The sequence below is a fragment of the Cyrtonyx montezumae genome, unplaced genomic scaffold (assembly GCF_038088225.1).
Source record: "Cyrtonyx montezumae isolate F1298 unplaced genomic scaffold, pur_monq_1.0 scaffold_15, whole genome shotgun sequence".
In the NCBI taxonomy this organism is placed as follows: domain Eukaryota; kingdom Metazoa; phylum Chordata; class Aves; order Galliformes; family Odontophoridae; genus Cyrtonyx; species Cyrtonyx montezumae.
The window spans coordinates 7,085,016-7,099,721 of NW_027071881.1; the positions used below are offsets into that span (position 1 = coordinate 7,085,016).

The 14,706-nt window shown below is 39.3% G+C and overlaps 1 protein-coding gene across 1 annotated transcript; it reads left to right on the top strand.

The window, feature by feature from the left end:
* Window positions 1-1,553: 1,553 nt before the first annotated feature.
* On the top strand, window positions 1,554-12,836 carry LOC136045821 (transient receptor potential cation channel subfamily V member 1-like). Its single transcript, XM_065731981.1, has 17 exons — window positions 1,554-1,573; window positions 2,180-2,213; window positions 3,574-3,889; window positions 4,408-4,574; window positions 4,929-5,081; window positions 5,485-5,625; window positions 6,098-6,396; window positions 7,033-7,209; window positions 7,436-7,600; window positions 7,867-7,962; window positions 8,559-8,629; window positions 9,284-9,449; window positions 10,194-10,260; window positions 10,682-10,998; window positions 11,524-11,651; window positions 11,901-12,016; window positions 12,550-12,836. Exons 3-17 carry the CDS (start codon window positions 3,588-3,590, stop codon window positions 12,714-12,716), a joined length of 2,532 nt encoding a protein of 843 aa, XP_065588053.1. The 5' UTR covers window positions 1,554-1,573; window positions 2,180-2,213; window positions 3,574-3,587; the 3' UTR covers window positions 12,717-12,836.
* The last annotated feature ends 1,870 nt before the right edge of the window (window positions 12,837-14,706 follow it).

Genomic DNA, 14,706 nt, shown 5'->3' on the forward strand with positions numbered 1-14,706 from the left:
ATCTCACTCATTACAGTGAAAAATACAGTTTGCATTTAGTGTCTGTTTCTGTGTGTATGCAGGGTCCTCTATTTCCTTGCTCTGTGACTGTCACAAGTGAAATGAGAAATAGTTATCACATTAAATTTGGCTGAGGAAGAGCCATTAACCTTCTGCATAAAATGATACTTCATGCAAGGCTTATTTTCCTGGTAGGAAGTATGTTTGGAAGGACTAGGAGAAACGAGCAGCAACTTAATATGATACTTCTGTTAGAGATTTCCTAAGGTCTCTCATAGTATATGTACAGCATGGCACCAGAGGAGGATCTCAAATTTAAGGAGCTTGGTGACACCGTATAAGGTTATGGGATCCAGCCCCAAGAAAAGGTAATAAATTTCTTCTTGTTTGTTACTTCAGTTTTTGAGCAGCATTGGCACATTCTGATGAGCTTACAACTTTTAACAAGGTCCTTGCAGAGGTAGAGTACATCACCTCTGACAACTATTGTAATGGAATGAGTGCTGGTAAGAAGGAAGTGACATCTTCACAAGAAAGAGAAATAAAACAGGCCAATGAAGGAGGCATCATCAAAGCTCAGTAAATGCCTGAAAGCTCCTGAAGTGTGTACATCAGAGCATGACAAGACTGAGAAGAGCTGATACCAGGAATGGGAGGAGAGAAGAAACACCTAGCAAAAACAGGTTAGAGACTAAGGGAGACCTTCCTCTGTGCCATGTAGTTTTCTTAGTAAGCCCTGCACTGAAAATGACTATCGTAATGCTGAAGCAGATGCTCAGCTAAGCAAAGTTTCAGGAGGACCAGCCAAGGACCTGGTTTATTGGCAATTGTATTTATACACCAAGGTATAGACATTATATTTTGTTTGCATGCGATTCTATAGAGTGTTTTAAGTAGTATAATTAGTTTGCTATTGAATAGACAAATAGATTATTCGTTTCTATATGGATAGATGGTAGGTCTAGAAAGATCTCTTACATTCTTTTATTTCATTGAATAATCAGCTTGTCTTTAAAATACTATGTAGGGCTTTGCAGCAGCTGCTCAAGGGGGCCCAGAAAGATGAATAATCTCAGAGAAGAGCTGTGCCATATTTTACAAAGTTTTGTAAAGTGAAATGAAACTGTGACCCACAGGAACAATTGCTGTTTGATGGTTTGGGGGATTTTTGCAAGCTTGAGTGTATTTATGAAGAGGAAATCTGTAGAAGAGTATCCATTACTAAATGCAATTAGTGGGGGAAAAACAACAGCAACTTGCTGTGATTCTTGTAAAGAGCTTTGCTGAACTCCTGGGAATAGAAGCGACTGATGCTTCTGGTTCCAGAGCTGTTCTTAATGGTTTTATTACTCTATTCCCTCTTTTATTGAACTTTTCTTGATTCTAAAAAAAATAAAAAATCATCAGCACATAGAATGATTTGCAGACAAACGAAGTAGGGAAGCAAACTCTGAAAGTCTTTGCAGCTCAGGCACCTAGGAAGAGGAATCTCTTGCACCAAATTCCTATAGAACGGAGGGAGTTTACTGGGACTGGACTATTTTGGAGAAGACAGGATTTTTTCACAATATTTGTAAGTTCTGTATGTGTTTTTGAGTAGTATGCTTGTCAGTTATTTGTAAACTCTCCTTATTACTTAAGTTGTGATTCAGATAGACATTCTAAAACGGTGTTTCCTTATTTATTGGATCAAGCTTTGATGTACATGGGCTTCAAAGAGTTAGGTGGGTTACATTTTTTTCCAGGAGATGTGTATTTATTTAAGAATATTTCTGTAGAATTTAAATGTTATTTTTTGTGCAAATTCAAAGTTAAAAGGAAATGCAGTTAGAAATAGAAGCACATACAATAACTGAAACAGGTTTAAGAAAATTGCCAGGAACACAAGATGAAGGCTATTCTGCTTATTCTAATATTCTATCTATTATGTAGAGAATACATGATTCCATTTTGCATAGCTATCTCTCTGATGTTTTTGGCTTGATCCACATTGATTTAAGTGAGACTAAAAATAAAAATCATGTCTGTAATCCTACTGTCTTTTTTTCCATTTTTTATAAAAGTACGTTTGCAACTTTTAACCTACTGTTCTTCTTCTTCTTACTTCCAAAGGAAAATATATTTTTATAGATAACTTCTTACTTACAGAACAGTTAACAAGATAATGTTATTCTTTCAGGTGATCGGACACAAGGACACAGAAAACTTGAAAGGTGAGGCCAGAAGACTCAGCAGTTAAAATTGCAGCCATTGGTGTTCCATCTGTACTTTGCTGTTTTGCTTTCAGTTACCCTAAATGTGCAAATTGATGTTTTATTTTCACGTGGATTGTAGAAAATTGTAGAAAATGTAAATGCCCGGCAAAAGTCTCTTTCCCATCCTGATTGGAAAGGAAAACGTAAGTGATTCTTAGTGTAAATTTTAACTCATGCCATAGAACTGAAAATACAGCTTTAACATACGTTGTAGGTTTGCAGATGATACCTCAGAAGATTTTTATGAAGAGAATCAGCTTGGAAGCTTATTTGTAACATTGTTGATTTCAAACTGAATGTACAGAGAAGATTATTGACTGTAACTGGTTTATGATTGAAAGCGTTTTGAAGATTTTGTAACACTGATGCTCAGAGTGTTGAGAGCTGTAAGGTTTTGTAGCAGTGCAGAGTTTTAGCATCTGATTCTAAAGCTCCCTCTTAAAGCCAGCTATGTAGCAGCTCTGATGTGATGTATTCCTGCCTCTGTCACTGGAGTTCCAGAATATTTCACATTCAGTGACATGAATACTGACACTTTGCTGATCAAAACAGTTTGATAAGAAAGACAAAAGAAAAAAAATCAACCCTGTTCTACCTTCAGTATGACATATTTGTTAACTTGTGTCAAACTCTTTGTGGTTGTGAATCAGACAAGATCAAACCTGTGGTCTTACAGTCATCCTTTATCTGTGGTAAGTTTTTCTATTTCCTAGTCTTGTGTTTGAGGTGACTCCAATCTCACAAGAATTACAAGCCCCAATTTTCATCTAACCCTGCTGTAACCCTGGTAAAGCCACTAAGTGATATTTTTCCTATTACCAGGAAACCCTCTCTGCTCATGATGGTTAAGATATGATTACGGCACGAGATATTGGGCTTTTATCATAGGCCTGATGTATTCCTGAAAATATGTTGTGTCACAAATCATTTAGAAAAGAGCACACAAATGCAGGGATTATTTGCAGTCTGAATTTGTTCAGGCCTTGACAGAAGTTGGAAGAGTATGAGGCTGCTTTTAAGCAGAAGTGGCTGAATTTTACAGTGAGGTGGCTGGCAAGCTCTGGGATACTCTGGCTTTCTCTATTCCTGAAATGAACAGGGGCAGTGGAGACAGTAAAAACAAACATCAAAACAGCATGGAGTAATAACCTACCAAACTGCTCAGACTCTAAGCATAGTGATATGTGTCCTTCTGCTTCATTTCTGAGATGAGAAAAACGGATTAACTCCCTGCTTTTTCTGGAGCATAGCCCTAGGCAAAAAGGGACTTGTGACACTCTAAAGTGCTGATATGAGGTGTTTGTGTGGTTCGTTGCAGACTGCCTGTTCATCATGTCTTCCATTCTTGAGAAGATGAAGAAATTTGGCAGTTCTGACATAGAAGAATGTGAAGTGACAGATGAACACATGGATGGGGAAGACTCTGCACTGGAAATACCTGACAACCTCCAGAATACGTTCAGCAGCAAGGTGCAGCCACCCAAAAGCAACATCTTTGCAAGACGAGGACGGTTTGTGATGGGGGATAGTGACAAGGACATGGCTCCCATGGACTCCTTTTACCAGATGGATCACCTGATGGCACCTTCTGTCATCAAATTTCATGCCAATATGGAGAGGGGGAAACTTCACAAGTAAGTTTGCCTTATAAAATGTGGCTGTAATCAGCACATTTTTTGAGTTGTGGACTGTACTACTTAGACCAGTATTTATTCTCTCCATATTCCTTGCCTGTCTTCTCAGTTTTGCTATTTTCAGTGCCTAAAGTAAGGAGTATTTTACCTGAAATTGATAATAGCTGTCATCTCTTGGCATCTAAAAATTCAGCCCATGAATCTTGATGATAAGGGTAAGTTCCCACGCTTGAAACTGCTCAGTAAATGAACATTGCTCAGAATAAGAACATGGAACTGCCTGGATCCCACACCTGCAGTTAGGCTGATATACTTCAGTGCAGCTTGAAGTCTTGCTTCCATCTTTTCAGCAGCAAACCCATGATTTTATCAGTATGGTTGCTATCAGATTTGCCGATCCATCTGAACTGATCAGTAGTACTTGCTATTTCACACAAGCAGATGAAAAATAGTACTGTGGTACTTTATAAAAAGCCTGCAAAATACCTGGTTTCAGTAACTCCAATTTACCCTGTTAGGCTCCTGTCGACAGATTCCATCACAGGCTGCTCTGAAAAAGCTTTCAAATTTTATGACCGTAGAAGGATTTTTGATGCTGTAGCCCGAGGCAGCACAAGGGACCTGGATGATCTGCTACTCTATCTTAATAGGACCTTGAAGCATCTCACAGATGATGAATTCAAAGGTACCACATAACATCACATACATTAAGTTGCCCTTGCCTTCTTCCAGTAGTGCTCCTGAGATGGGTATTTTGGGGGGGTGGGAGAGGAGGTGCAGATAAAAAAAATTCTTACTCAAAACAGCATTGTTATATGTAAACTAGCTGTGGAAGGTCCTCTGATTGCCTGTAGTTCCTACTGATTGCACAGTCCATTGATTGGAAGGTACAGGGGAATGCAGAAAAGCTGAAGTTTTCTGTGGAACTTTGGATGGGTTTTCTTGTTTTTTCAAAAGAACCATGTTAATTCTTGCATGCTTGGAAGTAGATGATGGGTTCCTAGGCACTTCTGTGTGGCTGTAATTTTTTTTGTCATAGAACCAGAAACTGGGAAAACCTGCTTACTGAAAGCCATGCTGAATCTGCATGATGGCAAAAATGATACCATTCCCTTGCTGCTGGATATTGCAAAGAAAACTGGAACTCTGAAAGAGTTTGTAAATGCAGAATATACTGACAACTACTACAAGGGTAAGAGAACAGTGAATACAGCTTGAAACAGTGAATATTCTTGCTGATAAGAGTGAAGATAGGGTTAGGCAGGGCTCTCAGTCTTCTTTCTGAGGTGTTATACTTGAGGAGGCAGTGTCCATAAGTTGCAGTGTGTGATGAACAACCACTGCATTCATGTTGGATCTGTTTTGTTAGGCAGGTGCAATACTCCACCCTTAGTGACAGAGTGATTTAACAGCAAGTTCAAGGGACTTTCATTTGGTGTTTGTGCCATCTTTTTTTTGTTTGTTTGTTTAATTCTAGAGTTTTTTAAGTCTACGGAGCTCTCAGTTCCACCATCTTATGTGAAGATGAATGAATTGTGCTGCTTGAAAGCTGTCAGATTGTGTTAAATGTTGAAGATTTCCATCTGTCTCTGTAGGCCAGACTGCACTCCACATCGCCATTGAGAGAAGGAATATGTACCTGGTGAAGCTCTTGGTTCAGAACGGAGCAGATGTTCATGCAAGAGCATGTGGGGAGTTCTTCAGGAAAATCAAAGGGAAACCTGGTTTTTATTTCGGTAGGATTAAGCATATTATGAACTTGATTGAGTTATCCTAGCATTATCCCAGGTGAAAGTTCTTAAATAATTCTGTTTATGTGAGACTGAAGGCTCAGAAGTTGTAAATGATTTGATCCACAACTTACTTCAGATGTTTACTCTCAAAAGATGAGATTATAAAGAAACACAGTTGGTAGCTGATGGTGTTCATTGTCAGCTTGGTGTCTATATCATTTTACTTTTTGAGCACTGTATATATTGAGAGGTTGTAACTTTCTACCAGCCTTTATTCTGTGCTTTTAAAAGCAGCCATGTTTCTGTAGTGCAGTTAAGCTGAAGAAAAATGTAATTCAAACAGCTATCACAAGAATTAAGCAGAGAAATTCACCTCTAATTCTCATGGTGAAAGCTGAAAAATAACATGGTCTCTTTTCTGTTTATGCATGTGTACTAGGCATTCTGACCACTTGTTTCTTTTGCTTATCCATAGGAGAGCTGCCCCTGTCCCTGGCTGCCTGCACCAATCAGCTCTGCATTGTGAAATTCCTCCTTGAGAACCCCTACCAGCCTGCTGACATTGCTGCTGAGGACTCCATGGGCAATATGGTCCTGCATACTTTGGTGGAGATTGCAGATAATACTAAAGATAATACCAAGTTCGTTACCAAGATGTACAACAACATATTGATCCTCGGTGCCAAAATAAATCCTATCCTAAAGCTAGAAGAGCTCACCAACAAGAAAGGGCTAACTCCATTAACACTGGCAGCCAAAACAGGGAAGATAGGGGTAGGTGAGCAAATGTGGCCAGCTGTTTATTACTGTGTCAGGCTGTACGGAGTGCAGGCAAAACTGCAATCACTGCTTTTTGCTGAGTCTTTTCTGTTAAGGGGAATTAATATTGCACTTAAACATGCAAAAGTACATGGTACTTCTTGCCTTTGAGGAGTGTGTGCGTGTGTGCATCTGCCCAGCTGGCATTACATATATACTAGCAGTATATAAGACAGCCCAGGTGGAAACTGAAAGCAGGTTTCTGCTGTCTTCTGAGCAAGAGGCCTGTACTTCTGATTGATGGATGGAACTCACATTGACAGTCTCCATTCAACATGACTGTATGCCCAGATATATAACAAACATCTCTGTATTTTTCTGGTAGGTTTGAAACATAGATAATTGCAAGTTCTGTGTGTTAAAAAGCAAAGAAGTGGACTTTATTCTACGTCTGTATTTTCCACCTGCATAAAGCGAGAAAATTCATATTTTTTACTTCAGACTTTGTTCTTTTTCATGGTCCAGTGGACTGACTTCAGCATAGTTAAACTGTATTAATCTAAGTTGAAGTAATTCTCTCTTATGAAGATACTGAGGAACTAAAAGTCTTCTAGCACTGAAATGTTGGTTGTATTGTTCTTTTGCAATTAGATTTTCGCTTACATCCTCAGACGAGAGATCAAAGATCCTGAGTGCAGACACTTGTCCAGGAAGTTCACTGAATGGGCTTATGGACCTGTCCACTCATCTCTTTATGACCTGTCCTGCATAGACACATGTGAGAAAAATTCAGTGCTTGAGATTATTGCCTACAGTAGTGAAACACCAGTAAGTATGTACTTCCTTGGCATTTATTTGCAGGCTGGGGACTGCTGGAGAAGAGCTGTGTTCTGCACAGTGCATCTTTTGTGTCATTTCTGTAAAACAGCAATCTCGTTTCCCACATTTAAGAGTATCAGAGGAAACATTTGCTGAAGTTGAGTATCTCTTGCTATTTTTAAAGCCCAGTGTATCCTGGACCAGTGAAGTTTCTCCTCTTTATGCTTCCTCTCAGAATCGCCACGAGATGCTGCTGGTAGAACCCCTTAACCGGCTGCTCCAAGACAAATGGGACCGGTTTGTCAAGCACTTATTTTACTTCAACTTCTTTGTATATGCAATTCATATCATCATCCTCACTGCAGCTGCTTACTACAGACCTGTGCAGAAGGGGGAAAAGGTATGTTATTCTGTACACTGAGTGCATGATATCCCAGAGCAGCCTCACATTTGCATGTGTGCCCCTAAGGTCAGTTTCCTTCCTTTCCTGAAGGTGGGAGGGAGACTTTGATCTTGCTTGCTTTCCAGGCAAGCCTTGCACCCTTGCTGCAGCACATGCAGAAATGCAGCATTACCTCAGAAATGTAATAGCTCTCAGCCACTGGCAAGAACAGGTCTTGCCTATCTCTAGTTCTGCTGAATGTCTCTGTGTTCTGTTTTACACAGCCTCCCTTCACTTTTGGTCACAGCACTGGGGAATATTTTCGAGTGACTGGAGAGATCCTGAGTGTACTGGGAGGACTGTATTTTTTTTTCAGAGGGGTAAGATATTTGAAACTTTTCCTCTTTTCTGTAAGTGCAAGTGAGAACCAAACCAACCTTCAGAATTGGTTGCAAAGAGAATCCATGTTTTAGCCAAGAGCTACACAGCTTTTTCTTTGCCCTGGTTAGGAGATACCAGATTGCTAACAAGCTCTTGGTCTGAGGTACAGTTTTATCTGTTGTACAAAGAAGAGAGACCTAAGAAGTCACTGAGCATCTAAACAATTAGCCTGGCCAAAATGTAAGAATGGAGTATTGTAAGTAGCCAAGCCTACATTAAAGATTAGCTCACCTAATTTAAAGTCAGCCACCTTCCTTTTGGCAACTAAAGGAGAATATACTGTGATTCACAGAACCTCAGACTACTAACTGAATAGACTGGTGTCACCAAAAGAGGTGAGGCCTGAGGTGTAAGGGGAATGTCATGTTATCAAAGAGTCTCCCTTGCAACAGTGTTCTTTTAACTATTCTTGTTGGATAGATATCAGCTCCCTGGTGTAGATACCAACACTTAGCTGATGCATTCACATGGGATGTTTACTCTCCCCTTGGATACAAACTTAGTCTTCATTCTTTTTTCTTTTGCTTTCTTTTAGATACAGTATTTTGTGCAGAGGCGCCCATCGTTGAGGACACTGATAGTTGACAGTTACAGTGAGGTTCTTTTGTAAGTGTCTGTGTCTGTGCTTGTAGTTCAGCTTGAAGCAGATGAGTGTGTGAGATCTGTAGCTTTGGCTTAAACCATTTCTAATTGGTAGACACCTTACAAAATACTTGCCAGTGGCTGTTGTAGCACTTAAACAAGTGTGTCTGGATCTGTGGAGGTAAAGCAGATTAAGCATTTAGAAGTTTAGTGACTGCATCCTGCAGCTGAGTTAGGAATAGATCTCCAAGTTGGACTTACAGTACACTGTGTGCCCTGGATATGCAGATGTCCTCCCATTACTGAGGGGAACTTTACCTCTACATGATTTGCACCCTTTCTTTTCCTAGTAAGAGTGCAGATAAAAAGGGCAGTTTCATGCATCCATGGAAGGAGAGGAGGATGTGCTGAAGAAATGATTAAATGAATATGTCATCAAGAACTTTAATACCCTCCAGTCAGAATGAAGAGCAAGAGTGTATTGAAGTTTGTAAGTGGGGAAACCGAGGAGCTTGCAAAGGAGATTATAGGACCAGAGAAGGAAGGGGATGAAGGGAAAAGAGAGGAAGGATCTACCAGGGATTCTGTTTAGTATGCTGTATGTCTCATGTTTCTCCTCAGTTCATACCACCTATGACCGTCTCAGCACTCTGCATTCAGAACATCCTTATCTTTCAGCTTTGTTCACTCCTTGCTCCTTCTGAGCTCTGTGGTGCTGTACTTCTGTGGCCAGGAACTGTACGTGGCTTCCATGGTGTTCTCCTTGGCTCTGGGCTGGGCTAACATGCTATACTACACCCGTGGCTTCCAGCAGATGGGCATTTACTCTGTCATGATTGCAAAGGTCAGTCCAGTGAGTGGGTGGTGAGGCTGACACAGTGCTCAGAAGAGGAAACTGCCACCAATAGCCTGGTTTCTAGGAGAAGAGTCACTGTGTGTTTTCATGATGCCACTGGGAAGGCCCAAGTCAGACAACCACACTCAACTTTTATTTTCTGAGCAAAGAGATACACTTTTTAAGTCAGGTAGAAAAAAACAACACCTGTTTCAAATTCATGCATTTTATAGCAGTCTTGATATTTTCTGTTATTATTCTGCTTCGGAGTAACTCTACAGTTGGATAGATGTGGATGTAAGTAGGCTGAGAACAGTGCAGAGCTCATCTGGTGTGAAACAGCACAGCTTTCTGCCAGCTGGAAATTTCCTTTGGAATAGTTTAGATGTTACCAAACAGCAATTAGCTAGAAGGCAGTAGCTGGCTAATAAACATCACCTCTGTGTATGATGTAGCCAGCTAGTCCAAGAGGGGAAGAAAGAGGCAATTATCTTAATGTGATTTATACTCACAAAGATGAAACTATTTGTTAACCATATATCTTGCACATGTGTAAATTATTGCATGAATAACAGAGAAAAATGTTTTCTGTATTAAAGTCAATTATCTTGGCAGGATAAACAACAGTTTAATGCACAAACAGCCACTTCACACCAGTTGCCTTCTGGAACCGAAGGAATATTTTCCACCAATTTTTGTTGCAGTTTATATTTAAGGTTTTACAATAGAAAAATGTTCCATTTTTTATTACAGATGATCCTAAGAGACCTATGTCGCTTCATGTTCGTCTATCTAGTATTCCTCTTGGGATTTTCCACAGGTAATAACATACTTGGAGTTATTTTTTTTTTTGTTATCTTTAAGAATCTCAGAAAATTATATTTTTCTGTTGACTTTGAATTTTTATTTTCAATTAAAAACTAACAAATCAAGGTTGTTAGAAAAATCTTTTCAGAATAACAACTACGTGTATGACTGCTTTTCATCCTTGGGTCTCAGACTGCTTAACAAAGCTGAATGGATAAACAGTCATCCTTTTCTATGTAGACAAACCTGAGACAACTGTTACTGAAAGAGTGATAGTTATGGGGGCTATTTTATATAGCAGTTTCATTGGAGACAAGGTGCCATGAAAATATTTTGTCTTATCTGATATTTTTATGCTCATTTTTATTGCTTGCAATAGATTTACAATCTCAAATTATATTTTCATCTTCTGTGTGATTCTTCTTTTCCTACAGCTGTGGTGACATTAATTGAAGATGACAATGAGGGGCAGGACACAAGTAGCTCTGAATATGCCCGGTGCAGCCATACAAAACGAGGCCGCACATCCTATAACAGTCTGTATTACACCTGCTTGGAACTTTTCAAGTTCACTATTGGGATGGGAGACCTGGAGTTTACAGAGAACTACAGGTTCAAGTCTGTGTTCGTCATCCTTTTGGTTCTCTATGTCATCCTTACATACATCCTCCTGCTCAATATGCTTATTGCACTGATGGGAGAAACTGTGAGCAAAATTGCACAGGAGAGCAAGAGCATCTGGAAACTCCAGGTATCTTGGTTCTGAGAGGCTATCCAAGATGGAGGTTGTGGATAATCATACATTTCACAGAGAATATGTAGAAATTGACATGTTTCAATATAACAGGCCACTGCACGCAGGTTCTTTCTGCAGCTATGCATGATATTTTGTCTGAGCAGATGTTCTCTGTGTTGCACACATGTTCAGAATTTAGGAAAAGTACTTCTGCATTTAGACTGGGGGAAAATCCTGATCAGAGTATGAAGACAGGATTAGGAAAGGAGAAAAAACAAACAGTCTTTTCCAGAATCTCAAGGGCATATTTACTTCTGTTTGGGGGTGAGAACTGTAGCTTGATAGTTCTAATCACCGGGCAATAATTCATCATTTTAAGTGTCACATTAGCAGAGGTGATGTTTGATGGGTATGATGCATGCTTTAAGGTGGTGAAAACAGTAGAAGCTTAAGGTTTCTTTTTCTAATTAAGGGCAGAATTCAGGATTTGCAAGACTGAAACTGCAGGTTCTTAGTGTTCTGCTTTCTTTTACCTGTTAGAGGGCCATCACAATCTTGGATATTGAAAACAGCTACCTGAACTGCGTGAGGCGCTCATTCCGATCTGGAAAGCAAGTCCTGGTGGGGATCACACCTGATGGCCAAGATGATTACCGATGGTGCTTCAGGTAACTGCTTGTATGTCAAATGAGGAATCTTTTGTAGACCAACAGCATTAAGGTGTTTGATGATGGATAATGGGAAGAACTTCCCCCTTAGAGCAGTCCTCTGACAAGTACCGTACTACGGTAGTCAGTTTAAGCTATTTTCTGGGTCAGATCTGTGTCTTGAGAGGTGGCAGTAGGTGATACAAACGAATCTTGGTGTTCTCTCTTAATGCTTAGAATAAGATAATGTTTTTGTTGTTCTCTCCCCAGAGTTGATGAAGTGAACTGGTCCACGTGGAATACTAATTTGGGCATAATCAACGAAGATCCTGGGTGCTCTGGGGACCTCAAACGAAATCTCAGTTACTCTATTAAGCCTGGTAGAGGTGAGGGTTCCAGGGACCTAGATTCTAATGATAGAAGGAGTACAGACTGTTTGTTAGAGGGCAGTCTGTTTATACACTTAAGTATAATGGTGGTAGCTAAGTTAATGGGTTTTTTGAATCAGCAAAAAATGTAAAGGACTATGTGGGCTTATTGTTCACATTGCAGTTTCATTTTCTGGAAGAAAATCCTTATGGATTCATCATTCTGACTATTGATTTATAAGGCAGATAATGCGTGCTAATCCTGAGGGCTTGGGACAGTGTATGATGGCAACCAGACAGGCAAAAAGCTGCTTTGGAGGGAAGCTTTCTTGGGAGTCTAGCATCCAACACAGAGTTATTTAACTCTAAGACAGTCTGCTGTGCCTGCCAGCTGAAGTGTAGGAAACTGAGGGAACAGAATGTGGAAAAAATTCCACAAAGCCCTTTCTTCCTGCTTCTTTCTTCTTTCATCAGTGTCCTGTTCAAACCACTTGTATATTTCTTCTGTTTATGAGGAGGGGAAAAAAATTAACCATTCCTTTCCTTTTTAGTTTCAGGGAAAAACTGGAAAACTTTGGTTCCACTTTTAAGAGATGGAAGCAGGAGAGAAGAAACACAAAAAATAGCAGAAGAAATCAAACTAAAACCCATTTTGGAACCTTATTATGAACCAGAGGATTCTGAGACATTGAAGGAATCACTTCCAAAGTCAGTCTGATCTATTTTTGTTTTTAAGAAGGTTAATTCTAGTTGTCTATGTTGGTTCATACAAAGGAGGACAATTAAAACACTTCATGGGAACAGGAATTTACGGAAAAAGGTCAAAGAAATTAGAAAATGACTGCAAGAATTCATTAAGAATGTTAAATAAACTGCTTGTAGTTTAAGCTCATGTCTTCGTGGTTATTTGTAACTAATCTGAAAGCTACTAACTGCTTGGTTTGCATTTACTTGACTAGATACTTGCTTGAAGGATGCCTTACAAAGTATTAGACAATTCTTGTAGTGTGGTGTGGGTTTGTTTGTTTTGCTTTGATTTATATTAAATACACTGAGACTTTCCCACAATTCAGCACTGTCTGTATGGTAGTGAGCTATTTTTTTGCTGCAGATTTTTTCCTCAGTCTTCCCATCTTTCACTCTTTGAAAGTGCTCTCGTGCATCTCTGAGGTTGAGCTGATGTTCTCATTGTTAGCTAACGAGTCCTTCACTAAGTTTTGCAGGTTGGTGCAGGTGGCAAGTAATGGTGAGTATTCTGTTGATAATGTGAAAATAACAAAAAGGCCTATGGAAAAAAAGGTCATTACTTGCCACTCTGGACATAGTGGATTTCATACTTTCTGTCTGCTTTTAGATTCTTTTAAAGTGTTTGTCTGAGAAGCTACAGGCCCTGATCTCATGACTTTCCAGCCTTGAAAACCAACTAGCTGTGTTACAGTGCAAATGGAGACGGACTCATAGAAGAGTGGTAAAAATCACCAGGAGACTGGAGGTAGGTTACTGTGAGAAATGTTTCCTGGAAAGGAGATAAATGGGGACACAGTGAAAGAATGGTAAGTAATGAATCATCTGAAGATGTTATTTGTCTTTCTCATAACACAAAAACAAATATACTCTGAAATTGTGAAGGTTGGGTAATCAAAATGATCAAACATTTCTCTTACAGAATCTGAGTAAACTCCAGAATACACAGTTGCTGTTAGTGTTAATGTTTTTTTTCTGTGGTAGTGTGATACAGAAGCAATAACTATTCTTAAAAAGTAGCAATTGCATTTACTGACAGACTGTCCCTCCACTGCTAACACTGTCAGATGAACTGTTGTTTCAGGTTAGTTCTTCTACTAGGGTCAGGATTTCTCAGTGCTAGTTTCTTATAGGTTACTGTAAATTTCAGTAAAGACTGCAAGCATCCAGCTTATTTGAAATAGTAGCACCATCTAGAGGACTATTAATTCTTGATTCTTCTGTTAACCAAATCACTCGGGATAACTCTTACTTCTTTTCATAGTTTTGCAGAGTGAAGTCACAGAAACTTGCCAAAGAATTTGTAAGAATTATTTAACAAAAAATTTAAACTGAACAAGCTTTTTAATCTCATGAATAGGGAGACTACAAAAGATGTTCAAAGAGTTGTGATGTTGAGTGTCATACCACTCTAAAGGTGTATCTCTAAACTCCTGTTAGCAGTCACTAGAGGTTCCAGTCAAGACTTCTTTATGTTCCATACTGAGTATAGCAAGAGACAGTCTGTGTGTGAAACAAGTACAGCTAAGTAAACAAGACAGGCTGAGGCAATGAAACTCCTAGCATTAATAATAAATGTAGAAAGGGGCCAACCAGAAAAACACAGGTCATTGTCTCCATGCCTTTATGTGCCAAAGCAAATTTATACTTGAATGCACACAGAGAACGTGATGTAGCTGGAAAGCATTTTATGAAGTTTCTGTATTCCCTGTCAGGGACCCATTTGTCATAATTATCTGCCTGTATAGAGACCTACTCTTAGTGGTTAAATTCCACCTTGATTTATATCAAGTGCCTATCCAGAAGGATTTATTTACTTCTGTGGGTAACCTAAACAGAAGGTTGGCCTGTGCCTTCCTGTCTTTTTCTGTTTCAGCAAGATTACAAAGAGTGCAGGGGACTTTTTAATAAAAGAAATTGAAAAGAGTGAAAACATACATCTATATAATGAAAACATAAATGTC